This window comes from Staurois parvus, unplaced genomic scaffold (assembly GCF_062004578.1).
Source record: "Staurois parvus isolate SC_StPar_1 unplaced genomic scaffold, SC_StPar_1.0 ptg000298l, whole genome shotgun sequence".
In the NCBI taxonomy this organism is placed as follows: Eukaryota; Metazoa; Chordata; class Amphibia; order Anura; family Ranidae; genus Staurois; species Staurois parvus.
The window spans coordinates 1,529,169-1,542,063 of record NW_028318094.1 but is presented as its reverse complement, the minus strand read 5'-3'; the positions used below and the strand labels follow the sequence as shown (position 1 = coordinate 1,542,063).

General features: G+C 40.0%; 1 protein-coding gene across 1 annotated transcript in view; it reads left to right on the top strand.

Annotated features, from left to right (window-relative positions):
* FAT2 (FAT atypical cadherin 2) overlaps positions 1-12,895 on the top strand; it is a 200,051-nt gene that overhangs the window by 158,643 nt on the left and 28,513 nt on the right. The window contains exons 14-19 of the mRNA XM_089682800.1: positions 1,441-1,827; positions 2,819-3,033; positions 5,321-5,458; positions 5,841-5,984; positions 7,409-7,606; positions 9,231-10,038. Coding sequence (XP_089538926.1) covers positions 1,441-1,827; positions 2,819-3,033; positions 5,321-5,458; positions 5,841-5,984; positions 7,409-7,606; positions 9,231-10,038 — 1,890 coding nt within the window. The remainder of the gene's footprint in view (positions 1-1,440; positions 1,828-2,818; positions 3,034-5,320; positions 5,459-5,840; positions 5,985-7,408; positions 7,607-9,230; positions 10,039-12,895) is intronic.

Genomic DNA, 12,895 nt, shown 5'->3' with positions numbered 1-12,895 from the left:
TGAAGAACAAACTACTAGACAATTTTCAAAGTGGATTTATTACCGCTTGATGAAGAAGCTGCTAAAACTACCTGAAAATAAAGCCTTCTTTTCCAAACTAAAATTAATCAGATTAGAGTGCTGCTGCTGTATGTAAACCAAGGTAAATGCAAAAGAAAAAAAAAAGAATTCCAAAGCCAAATAGGCACTAAGTGTACCCTGTTGCTTTCAAAATCAGAAAATCGTACTGGATTTGGTATCCTACCAAAATATATAAAACAAAAACAGTGATGTGCATATCTTAATACAAAAAACTTCAAAATTAAATCCATCAAGGTGCATTTAGTACATTTCATAAAATTGTCCAACCTTCATATATTTGCCTTTGACAGGGGCGGACTGACCATTCGAGCACACTCTCTTCACAGGTAATACAGAACCAATGCCGGAGGGCCCGGGGTCAGTAGGGGGCCCCATGAAATGCCCCTGATACCTTTTATATGCTTTTTTGGGTGTGCTTTGAGTGTGGGCAAGGACACAGGGGCCCCATGATCCCCTATTGCCCGGGGGCCCCATGAATTGTCAGTCCCATGGGGCTTTGATCAACCAAACAACAATCTTTATCCATATATTTCCATGATTTATCCATGAATACTTTGCAATGATATACCTTCAGCATGTATCATAACACATAACTGCAGTCTATACTTTATCCTATTCTACCATGTTACTCTAATAGAGGGAACAAAGCACAACAATGGCTTTATCATATAATATGTAAAAAGATACACTCAGAATTCAAACTAAAATACGATATAAAAGGATTCTTCTGCTTTTTAAAAAAGGATATTCCTATAACATCCTAAAATAATAAACAAAATCATTTTATATCCCCTTAAAATTTACATATAATAGCGCCATTACGAGTAGCTGCATCTTCATAAAAATATATGACAAATAGTATCTTTATACACATCAAACTCACACTAATTTCATTATAACGATAATTGTGTGGTCCCCTAATCATCCTCAATAGAAAAATGCCTAAATAAAACTTATGTACCAAAAGCTGCATCATCACAGTAGTGGTGTCACCATAAAACATAAATAAAACTATGAAAAATTATTCTTAATCCAGCCTTTCCCAGACTGTCCCTGCACTCACCAAGCCCAATCCTGCCTAGCTTCTAATATAGTATCCAATAAGTAGTTCCATTTTGTTTCATTTTTTTTTAACAATCACTTTTGAGTTTGGATAGTTATCACATAGTAAGTCTCCTCTGATATAAAAAGCCTGCCTGCTAGCTATTTTTTGTCATTTTTTTTACTTGCAAAAAATTGTTTAATTGGGGCAAGTACTACTGAGGATTAGTACTGGACACTCTTGCCAAAATGAAATAGTAAAATTGTTTACATTTTAGATTATTTGTTATTTATTCAGTTGTTCAACTTTCTGTTTAGGTTTAAATTCTGAAGTTCTGTATTCCCTCTTAAACTCCGCCAATGGACTATTCTCAATTGAAGAAACCACTGGTGTGGCTCGACTAGAGAAACCTCTGGAAGAAATGGAAGATGAAGTGATTGAATTAACCGTCTGTGCCACGGATCGCGGTTTTCCCCATCCACTTTCCACATGCACGCCCATTACAGTGTCTGTGGTATCTCTCAGTTACTACCGTTCTGTGTTTGGAAACCCAGAAAATATCATACAGGTGCCAGAAGACCAACCACTTGGTTCAGAACTTCTAAATCTAGCAAAACTGACACAGGACACTGAGAGTAATATGAAAATTAAGTATGAAATCTTGAATGGGAATGAAAATGGCATATTCCGTCTGACAGATACAGGTATGGTACCTTTATATTAAAAGAAAATAAATTACAGGGAAGTGAAACATTAAAAAAGATGTAACCACAAGACAAAAATATTCCGTAAGGTCAACTCTACCCAAAACTGATAAGTTAGTATTGGATATGTGACAGCAAATTTATTACATGCTTCTAATATTACATGTGAGGAGTTACCCCCAGCAGAATTACCAGTCCCAAATTCTATTTCATAAATTTTTTATTATTTTCATCAATAGAAAAAAAAACAACAATATCATTTATGGTACAAAAATGGGCACCAGTCCTAAATTCCATCTCAAAAGACAGTGTCTTCCCCCATAGAATTTCTCTAGTGTAAAATAAGGAATTTGAAGGACATGTGAAGGCCAGCAGATCATCATTTTGACCTTGCACTAGTAAAAACACTAACTACTGCAATTGAGTCTCAGGGATATGGGAAGCTGGTGAATAATGAAATCCACAACAGCCCACCTAAAACTGGAATATCTACTTTTGAATAAATTGGCCTATAAGTACATCTTATATGTTGTAATTAGCAATCTTCCAAATCCAAGTACCCACACATGAGAGCTTTTGAAGCTTCATTTGAACAGGTTTGAAGCATATTTTTATTTATAACCTGTATGGTTTGTCCATCTGTCCAGATATGATGAGAACTGGAAAGGAGATTTTAACCAGCTTTCATTTTAGAAAATTATATGTGCTTTGCTGTTTTCAGAAGAGGAAAAATGAGGATCTGAAGAAGCACACCATAAAGTCACACTATTACATTTAACTGGTAATCAGAAGACTAGGGCCCTGTAAAAGAGTCCAGATGAAGGGCTCAAGACCATCTGATAGATGACTGCTTCGTAGATGAGAAACTGTCTTATAAGCATCATCCACTCAAACATGTTCTTTTGCACCTTGAAATATCATTTTTAAGTTGTTTATATTTCAAATACAATTTAATATGAATAAACTATATATAGTTCTGTCTTCTTTTCAGGCACATTGTACTTGAATGGAAAGTTGGACTTCGAATCTCAACGTCAATACTACCTCTCAATAGAAGGAACTAGAGAGAGCTCTCCTCCTCTAAGTGATGTGACAGTTGTTGTGATAAATATCACTGATATCAATGACCACAAGCCTGTCTTCAGCCAGGAGGAATACCAGGCAGAAATCCCAGAGAATGCAGTGGTGGGAGATCTGGTTGTTATGGTGAGGAACCAGAAACAGGAAAAAAAAAACAAAATCATAGAATATGACCAGTAAAACATGACCTTTATTTCACAATAATTGGCTCCCCACTTTCTATATTTCTTTACTTTGTGTATGTCTATATGTAAAGATGGTTGTAAAGAAAAAACATCAGTTTACTCTTAAGATGGCCATATTGTACATGGTAGATCTGACCCCAGGTAGGATGCTCTGTAATATATTTGGCTATCCTCTTAGATCATCAAATGCAATCAATCCAGACATTCAGCTGATGGGAAACTGCTGGATTGTGCAGGGCATAGCAGTAGTCATACAAGGACAGCATGGACACATTAAGAAAATAACATATCTGTCCATATTAGATATTGCACATAGGCCTTATAGGACACCATTAGCAGCATATCATATCTAAAATAACCTAGCTAATTCAGTCTGTCAGATGTACTAGAACAGTGGTCGGCAAGCCGCGGCTCGCGAGCCACATGCGGCTCTTTACCCACTCTAATGCGGCTCTTCTGTGTGCCGGGCGCCTGCTCCCCTCCCTCCTCTCGGTCGGCCGCTCCCCTGCCTCCTCTCGGTTGGCAGCCCCAAAAGTCCGCGCGGACCTTTTAATCCGGCCCGCGGATGTGGCTGTCAGGATGTGTGTAGGCGGGGCAGCGTGCCGAACGTGAGGGGAGGGGAGCTAGGCTCCTCTCACAGTCCGCCCTGAAGACCCGAACGGCGCGGGAAGACAGCGAGAGGAACGCAAAAGGTAAGTGAATTGACACGGGGGACTTGGCTTACTAGAAGGGGGGGGGGATAGTACTGTGGGGGATGAAATACTATATGAGGGATGAATTACTTTATGAGGGATGAATTACTTTATGAGGGATGAATTACTTTATGAGGGATGAATTACTATATGGGGGGATGAAATACTATATGAGGGATGAAATACTATATGAGGGATGAAATACTATATGAGGGATGAAATACTATATGGGGGGATGAAATACTATATGAGGGATGAATTACTTTATGAGGGATGAATTACTATATGGGGGATGAAATACTATATGGGGGGATGAAATACTATATGGGGGGATGAAATACTATATGGGGGGATGAAATACTATATGAGGGATGAATTACTATATGAGGGATGAATTACTATATGGGGGATGAATTACTATATGAGGGATGAATTACTATATGAGGGATGAATTACTATATGGGGGGATGAAATACTATATGAGGGATGAAATACTATATGAGGGATGAAATACTATATGAGGGATGAATTACTATATGGGGGGATGAAATACTATATGAGGGATGAAATACTATATGAGGGATGAATTACTATATGAGGGATGAAATACTATATGGGGGGATGAAATACTATATGAGGGATGAAATACTATATGAGGGATGAATTACTATATGAGGGATGAAATACTATATGGGGGGATGAAATACTATATGAGGGATGAAATACTATATGAGGGATGAATTACTATATGAGGGATGAAATACTATATGGGGGGATGAAATACTATATGGGGGGATGAAATACTATATGAGGGATGAAATACTATATGAGGGATGAATTACTATATGGGGGATGAAATACTATATGAGGGATGAAATACTATATGAGGGATGAAATACTATACGGGGGATGAAATACTATACGAGGGATGAAATACTATACGGGGGATGAATTGCTATGGGGGATGAATTACTATATGGGGGATGAATTACTATGGGGGATGAATTACTATATGGGGGATGAATTACTATGGGGGATGAATTACTATATGGGGGATGAATTACTATATGGAGGATGAATTACTATATGGGGGATGAATTACTATGGGGGATGAATTACTATGGGGGATGAATTACGATGGGGGATGAATTACTATATGGGGGATGAATTACTATGGGGGATGAATTACACTATGGGGGATGAATTACTATATGGGGGATGAATTACTATGGGGGATGAATTACTATATGGGAGATGTATTTTCAGTTTTAAAAATGTGGCTCTCAAAATAAATTTCAATCATGGTTTTGGCGAGATTTGGCTCAGTTGAAAAAAAAGGTTGCCCACCACTGTACTAGAACATTGCACAGATGACTGTCATTTCATTGCACAGATGACTTCAAAAGTTCCTGTGCTGTGTGCTGTGTTGCTGAGTTTCCATGATCTCTACTATGTAGCTCTCAATTTTTCACAAGCTTTGTAGCATCAGTACATAATCTTACTAACATTTGATCCTTCTGTGTTTTACCTCTGTAGATCTCAGCTGTTGACTTAGATGGACCAAAGAACAATAAAGTCACTTTAAAAATTGTGAAAGGAGATCCCCATGGTCACTTCTCAATACATCCTGAGAGGGGAGATCTCAGAGTTCTGAGTCGACTGGACCGAGAGCAGGTGAGGTCTCCTCAAGCTTGGTCCGGATCCTCTTTCATTAACTTCCAACCACATCATCTTTTTAATCCTTCATGAAACATGCCTGTGTCTGTTTTGAGCATTATTTTTAGAAAATGGATTGCAATGTTATGCAACATTTTGTCTTTGAAGAATCTTTTGTTCTGCCTAATTTATTCTTAGCATGTAGTGCTACATGTACATAGCACGTTCTACCACAATAAAGCTTACTGTTCCAGGGAAAAGCAGCCTGAAGGTTTTTGTGGGGCATCTTCAGTCTAGATGTCTTGGATTTGAAGACAACAGAACAATGACTAGAACTGTTTGAAAATTTGGGACAGCATTTTTCACATATCTATATTGACATGTCTTTCCTTTTTAACAGAAAGCCAAATATTCTCTTGTGGTTCGTGCAACTGACAATGGTGTCCAAGCACTCTACAATGAGGTGACAGTTCAGGTCTACTTACTAGATGTGAATGATAATCCTCCCATGTTTTTACAGTCCAACTACAGTCTTGTGTTTCAGGTATATTGATTATTTTCCATATTGCAAAAATACAAGCAAATGATTTTTTGTTTACCTAAGTAAGATTGGTATAAGTTAAATTCTGATTTTGTGGTGTGGGGTACTGTTTTGAATCTGACTTTTGATGATACACTATATTGCAAAAATATTGGGATGCCTACCTTTACATGCACATGAACTTTAATGGCATCCTATTCTTAGTCCGTCGGGTTCAATATTGAGCTGGCCCACCCTTTGCAGCTATAACAGTTTCAACTCTTCTGGGAAGGCTGTCCACAAGGTTTAGAAGTGTGTCTATGGGAATGTTTGACCATTCTTTGAGAAGCGCATTTGTGAGGTCGGGCACTGATGTTGGACGAGAAGGCCTGGCTCACAGTCTCTGCTCTAATTCATCCCAAAGGTGTTCTGTTGGGTTGAGATCAGGACTCTGTACAGGCCAGTCAAGTTCCTCCACCCCAAACTCACTCATCCATGTCTTCATGCACCTTGCTTTGTACACTGGTGCACAGTCATGTTGGAACAGGAAGGGGCTGTCCCCACAGTGTTCCCACAGATTTGGGAGCATAAAATTGTCCAAAACGTCTTGGTATGCTGACGCCTCAAGAGTTTCCTTCACTGGAAGTAAGGGGCCAAGCCCAACCCCTGAAAAACAACACCACACCATAAACCCACTTCCACCAAACTTTACACTTGTCATGATGCAGTCAGGCAAGTACCATTCTCCTGGCAACTGCCAAACCAAGACATGTCCATTGGATTGCCAGACAGAGAAGCATGATTTGTCACTTCAGAGAACACGTCTCCACTGCTCTAGAATCCGGTGGTGGCGTGCTTTACATCACTGCATCCGAAACTTTGCATTACACTTGGTGCTGTAAAGCTGCTCAGCCATGGAAACCCGTTCCATGAAGCTCTCTTCGCATTGTTGTGCTAATCTGAAGGTCACATGAAGTTTGGAGTCCTTTGGCTATTGACTCTGCAGACAGTTGGCGACTTCTGTGCACTGTGCGCTTCAGCATGCGCTGACCCCACTCTGTAATTTTATGTGGCCTACCACTTCGTGGCTGAGTTGCTGTTGTTCACAGTTGCTTCCACTTTGTTATAATACCAGTAACAGTTGACCATGGAATATTTATTGGCAAGGAAATTTCACGGGTGGACTTATTGCACAGGTGGCAACCTATCACAGTATCACACTTGAATTCTTTGATCTCCTGAGAGCGACCCATTCTTTCACAAATGTTTGCAGAAGCAGTGTGTATGCCTAGCTGCTTGATTTTATACACATGTGGCCATGGTGGTGATTGGAACACCGGAGTCCAATGATTTGGAGGGGTGTCCCAATACTTTTGGTAATATAGTGTATGTTATTGTTATTTGCAGACATTTGCCAGACTGAGCTTATACTGTTATCTTATCAACAGGACAGTTCCCCAGCTGGTACTAGTGTGTTGACACTTATTGCAACAGATAAGGATTCTCCCAAAAATGGGCCACCATTTAATTTTCACATCATGGGAGGTAATGAAGACAACATTTTCCATATCAGTCCAGATGGTGTCCTCTCTACTACAGCTGTCCTCAGCAGAGGTGCCAAAGAGAAGCATGTCTTGAAAATAAAGGTAAGATGTAATCAGAATTATTCTAAGTGGAATCAGACTAGAAAAAACTTTAAAAGGTGAAAATAGATAGAAACCTAGCCAATAAAGCTATGACAAAATCAACTTTGCAATCTCCCTCTGTAAGGATTCCCAATGCCCAGACCTGTATCATGAGAAATAAATCATTAACACTGGAGCAGAAGTTTGACAGAGGTATCTGAACTTATAAGTACTTTCACTTTATTTGAATGGGAAAGCGGATCTTGCATTGAAAACAAAGTATGGTTTCATTGTCAATTGCAATAAGATTAGGGAATTAATATAAGTAAACAGTTGAAGTTCAATTGGGGGTCATTGTGCTTTTGATTGTTGTGTGTCATTTGTTAAAAGGCTAAGTTCACCTTTGTAATAACTAAATAAATAAAGAACACATTTTTACAGGTAAAATAAATGTGCATGTATTGTTTTTGTTCTCAGTAACCTGCAGAGCATTACACCTACTATCAGCTGACCACAGGTGCAATGTCAGGCTTCTGCAGGCATTTCATATGGCTCTCTGCCCATACTCCTATATGATAGTTGCTGAGCTGCAGAAAACATCAATGGTGTTAATAGTGTCCACGTAGTCTATTGAGATTAGGCAGAGGCCCAGAAAGTCACACTGAATTTAAATGTGACAGCAGCTGCAGGGAGAGGAACCCATGCCCGCTGTTACAGGAGGGCAAGGGTTAAGGGAAGAATGCTGGAACATATTGCAAATACAGGTGTAACATATTACATGTTCTAAAGGGCAGACTTATCCTTTAAGCTGTGAATAAAGGACTCCCAGATGTTGAAAAGTTCTTAAACCTGAGTATCTTTGTTTAAAGAGGCTTCCACACCCATTCCATGCATAATGCATAGGTCCACTTTTCTATGAATAATGAGATGGAAGGAGGGTCAAGGTAGATCCAGTAATGCAAATGTTTTGTTTATAACCCTTGGAAATTCTAACTCCAGGGATGTCTATGAGACCAAAAAGAGCCAATGCCAGGGATAAAGGCAAATAGAAAACTGTATGTGAAGTAGCTATTGCTATACTGTAATCCAGAATTGTTTGATACCAGGGCATGTCTAGAATGCGTAAAATACAGTGAATCTGCATGTAAGACAATAGGAGGAAGGGCTTAGTTATTTGAGATATGATCAATGTGGAGATATGTAATAATGGTAAATAAAACTGTCATTTCACGATTAATCTCTGCCTTAATCATTCCCAGGAAAGTTGTAAAGCATTTTAATAGGTTGTTAGTCTTTAATTGGGGAAAGTACAGCACCATTTATTGAGTCCGGTTGCCATGAAGGAGTAGTCCAGGAGTAGGCACTAAAAAGTAAATGGGTTAACAATTGCCTTTTTAATCCTGTTTGGAATTGTTTAGGAGGGTGTCCAAAGAGTTTTCTCAATGCTTTCAGCTTCAAGAAGATAAATAGATCATAAATAACACTTTTCCAGTGCCTCAATTGAGGTTAATGGTTGTTTGGTTGTGGTAATAATTAAAAATTTGATATATATTTTCTTTTTTTTTTTAATCTAAAAAAATTATTTTATGAAAATATACATTTGACAAAAAATACCAGCGCTAACTATTCATTCCTGTCTGCTTAGGTTTCTGACAATGGCACCCCGCACCTTTCATCTTCCACTTTTGTTAGCATCCAGGTCATTGACCAAAGCCGCCACTCTCCTACAGTCCTGCCACTGGAAATATTTATCACTACCAGTGAGGCATCATTTCATGGCACTGTGTTGGGCAAACTTCATGCCATGGATCAAGATCCTCATGATACGCTGATGTACAGGTTGGCTGAAGAGGAGCTCAGAAAAGGTCTCTTTTCTGTTGGAATTACTGATGGCAAGGTCATTGCGCTTGAAAGTCTTCAGCAAGGTCATTATTTTTTCAACGTCACAGTCAGTGATGGTTCATTTACCTCCATGGCACCTGTTCATATCTACGTCTGGTGTTTTAGTGAGGAGGCTCTCCAGCAATCATTGATTCTTCGATTCAAGAGCTTATCTCCAGAGGACTTTATAGGGGAACACTGGCGCAATTTTCAGAGGTTTCTTGGGAACCTGCTTTCAGTAGACAGACAGCAGATTCAGATGGCCAGCCTTCAAAAAGTGGAGACATCATCATCTTTGGACCTTGTCCTAGTTACTGGGATGGGGTCTAGTTCCCTCAGTAAACCACAGGCTTTGGCTGAAAAAATCAGTGGGGTGAAAAGTGAGCTGGACCAGTCCATGGGTTTACATATTGAGAGTATATTTCACTTACCCTGTAATGGATTACAGTGCAAAAATCGGACATGTCAGGAAATGATCGAGCTGGACCCATCAGTATTATCTTCTCACAGCACTGCCAGGCTCAGTGTTATTACTCCACAGCACACTCTTCGACAAGTCTGCACGTGCAATAGTAAGTCCATTTTGTGTTTGACTTTCGCAAGTATGATTCTGAGAAATGATCTTTAAAACATGATATTACAGTATACTGTATCTCAAATAGAAATGTTTCTTTTAGTTTTGGGTAGAACATGAAGGGGATAGCATCCTGTCAGGTTGTTATTGCTGTTCGTGTCCCCACTGGGTACATTTACTGTCTTTATGTGTCCTGGTGTCTATCATAACCAACAGAAAGAAATGGAAAATCCAACATTTTGAGATGCCACTTGCCACAGAACAGGACTAGAGGGGAAATTTTCCAATGGTGTCTCTTGTTTAAGTGACAAATACCTAATAGGCTGTTTAAAAGGATAGTTGAGGATATTTTCCCCATATTGAAAAGATTTCCTTTCACTTCCTGATGTGTCTGCAAGGCAGTCAGTAACTAGTAAATCAAATGAGACGCAGATGAAAAAAAACATATTCAATCAAAAAAGTGGCTTTAGATTTAAAGGGTGATGAAACATGATGAAAGTAAAGTGGTCGTGCAGTCTATAGCACCCAGCTTCAACTAGTAACTAATTTATAAAAATGAATCTTTTAAAACAAAAGAGGAAAACCCTTTCACAGGTGCTCCAGTATACTCTGGGGACTGTCTCTCCTAACAGAACCAGAGGCAATTAGTGATGTACCACTGAAGGATTTGAATGCGCCAAAGAGAATTGTAGTTGCAATGGTACAGCAACCTCACAGCTGATTTTTTTTCAAACTCTGGAAAATGTTGACTGCTGAAGGCCAGAGTGAATTACATTGAAGTGGCAGGAAAAAGTTTTTCCCTACTTTAAAGTGGAGCTCCAGTCAAAAATTAAAAGACAGCAGCTACAAAAACTGTAGCTGCTGACTTTTAAAAAACAGACACTCTCCTGTCCCTAGATCCAGTGGTGTGTTTACACCAGCCGGGTTCACCAGCCATCCTCTTTCCCTGGCACTGGCATCCTAAGGGTGGGCAACCATCTGTGACAGCTTGCGCCTTCACAGCTGGGTACCCACTGAGCATGTGCGAGTAGCGCTGCGCCTTGTGAATGGTCCTGTAGTCTTCTGTGACCTGTCATGTGTCCCAGAAGACTACGGAGAGGGAGGGAGGATAATTTACGCTTCCGATCTCCTAGAAAATTGCAGCAGAAGTGGGAGGGTGTACCTGTCAAAACCGGGTACCTGTTGCCCCCCTGCTTCCCAAAGGTGCCAATCCTTAACGGGGAGTGGGGGACGAGTCCTTAAAGTGGAACTTCCACTTTTAGGTGGAGCTCCGCTTTAAGGATAAGCATTGCTTATCTAATACATGTAGATATGTCACAAACCAAAATCTAATAAAGGAATCTATTCCTAATTTAAAGGGAAAGATGGATAGCTCAGTTATGAATAAACATCAGTGGGTCGGGTCACTATTTAGCTTTTAATATATCTTGTGAATTTCAGTGAAGAAATCTCTGAGCCTGAGTATCCAATCTTTGCACTATTCTGCCCCTCCCAATTCTGTTACATAGGGAAGCTATATAAGATATATAAAGTTCTGGTAGAGAGTGGGAACACAATGGTCATGGCAGGTAAATGGGCCTGAGTGCCGATATTTTATTACTAAAAGTAAAAAAAAATAAATGTATATTTTCTAGAGTTTTATCCCTTTAAAGACCCTGCAAATACAGGAAAAGACCTGTTCATCTTCCAGATATGCACTCAGCTATTGCAGTCTGAAGATATATGCAGTATCTCACAGAAGTGAGTCCACCCCTCACATTTGTGTAAATATTTTATTATATCTTTTCATGTGACAACACTGAAGAAATGATACTTTGCTACAATGTGACGTAGTGAGTGTACAGCTTGTATAACAGTGTAAATTTGCTGTGCACTCAAAATAACTCAACACACAGCCATTAATGTCTACACCGCTGGCAACAAAAGTGAGTACACCCCTAAGTGACAATGTCCAAATTGAGCCCAATTAGCCATTTTACCTCCCCGGCATCATGTGACTGGTTAGTGTTACAGGGTCTCAGGTGTGAATGGGGAGCAGGTGTGTTAAATTTGGTGTTATCACTCTCACTCTCTCATACTGGTCACTGGAAGTTCAACATGGCACCTCATGGCAGAAAACTCTCTGAGGATCTGAAAAAAATAATTTTTGCTCTACATAAAGATGGCCTAGGCTATAAGAAGATTGCCAAGACCCTGAAACTGAGCTGCAGCACGGTGGTCAAGACCATACAGCAGTTTAACAGGACAGGTTCCATTCAGAACAGGCCTCGCCACGGTCGACCAAAGAAGTTGAGTACACGTGCTCAGCATCATATCCAGAGGTTGTCTTTGGGAAATAGACGTATGAGTGCTACCAGCATTGCTGCAGAGGTTGAAAGGGTGGGGGGGTCAGCCTGTCAGTGCTCAGACCATACGCCGCACACTGCATCAAATTGGTCTGCATGGTTGTCATCCCAGAAGGAAGCCTCTTCTAAAGATGATGCACAAAAAAGGCCGCAAACAGTTTGCTGAAGACAAGCAGACTAAGGATATGGATTACTGGAACCATGTCTTGTGGTCTGATGAGACCAAGATAAACTTATTTGGTTCAGGTGGTGTCAATTGTGTGTGGCGGCAACCAGGAGAGGAGTACAAAGTCAAATGTGTCTTGCCTACAGTCAAACATGGTGGTGGGAGTATCATGGTCAGGGGCTGCATGAGTGCTGCTGGCACTGGGGAGCTACAGTTCATTGAGGGAACCATGAATGCCAACATGTACTGTGACATACTGAAGCAGAGCATGATCCCCTCCCTTTGGAGACTGGGCTGCAGGGAAGTATTCCAACATAACAACCCCAAACACACCTCCAAGACGA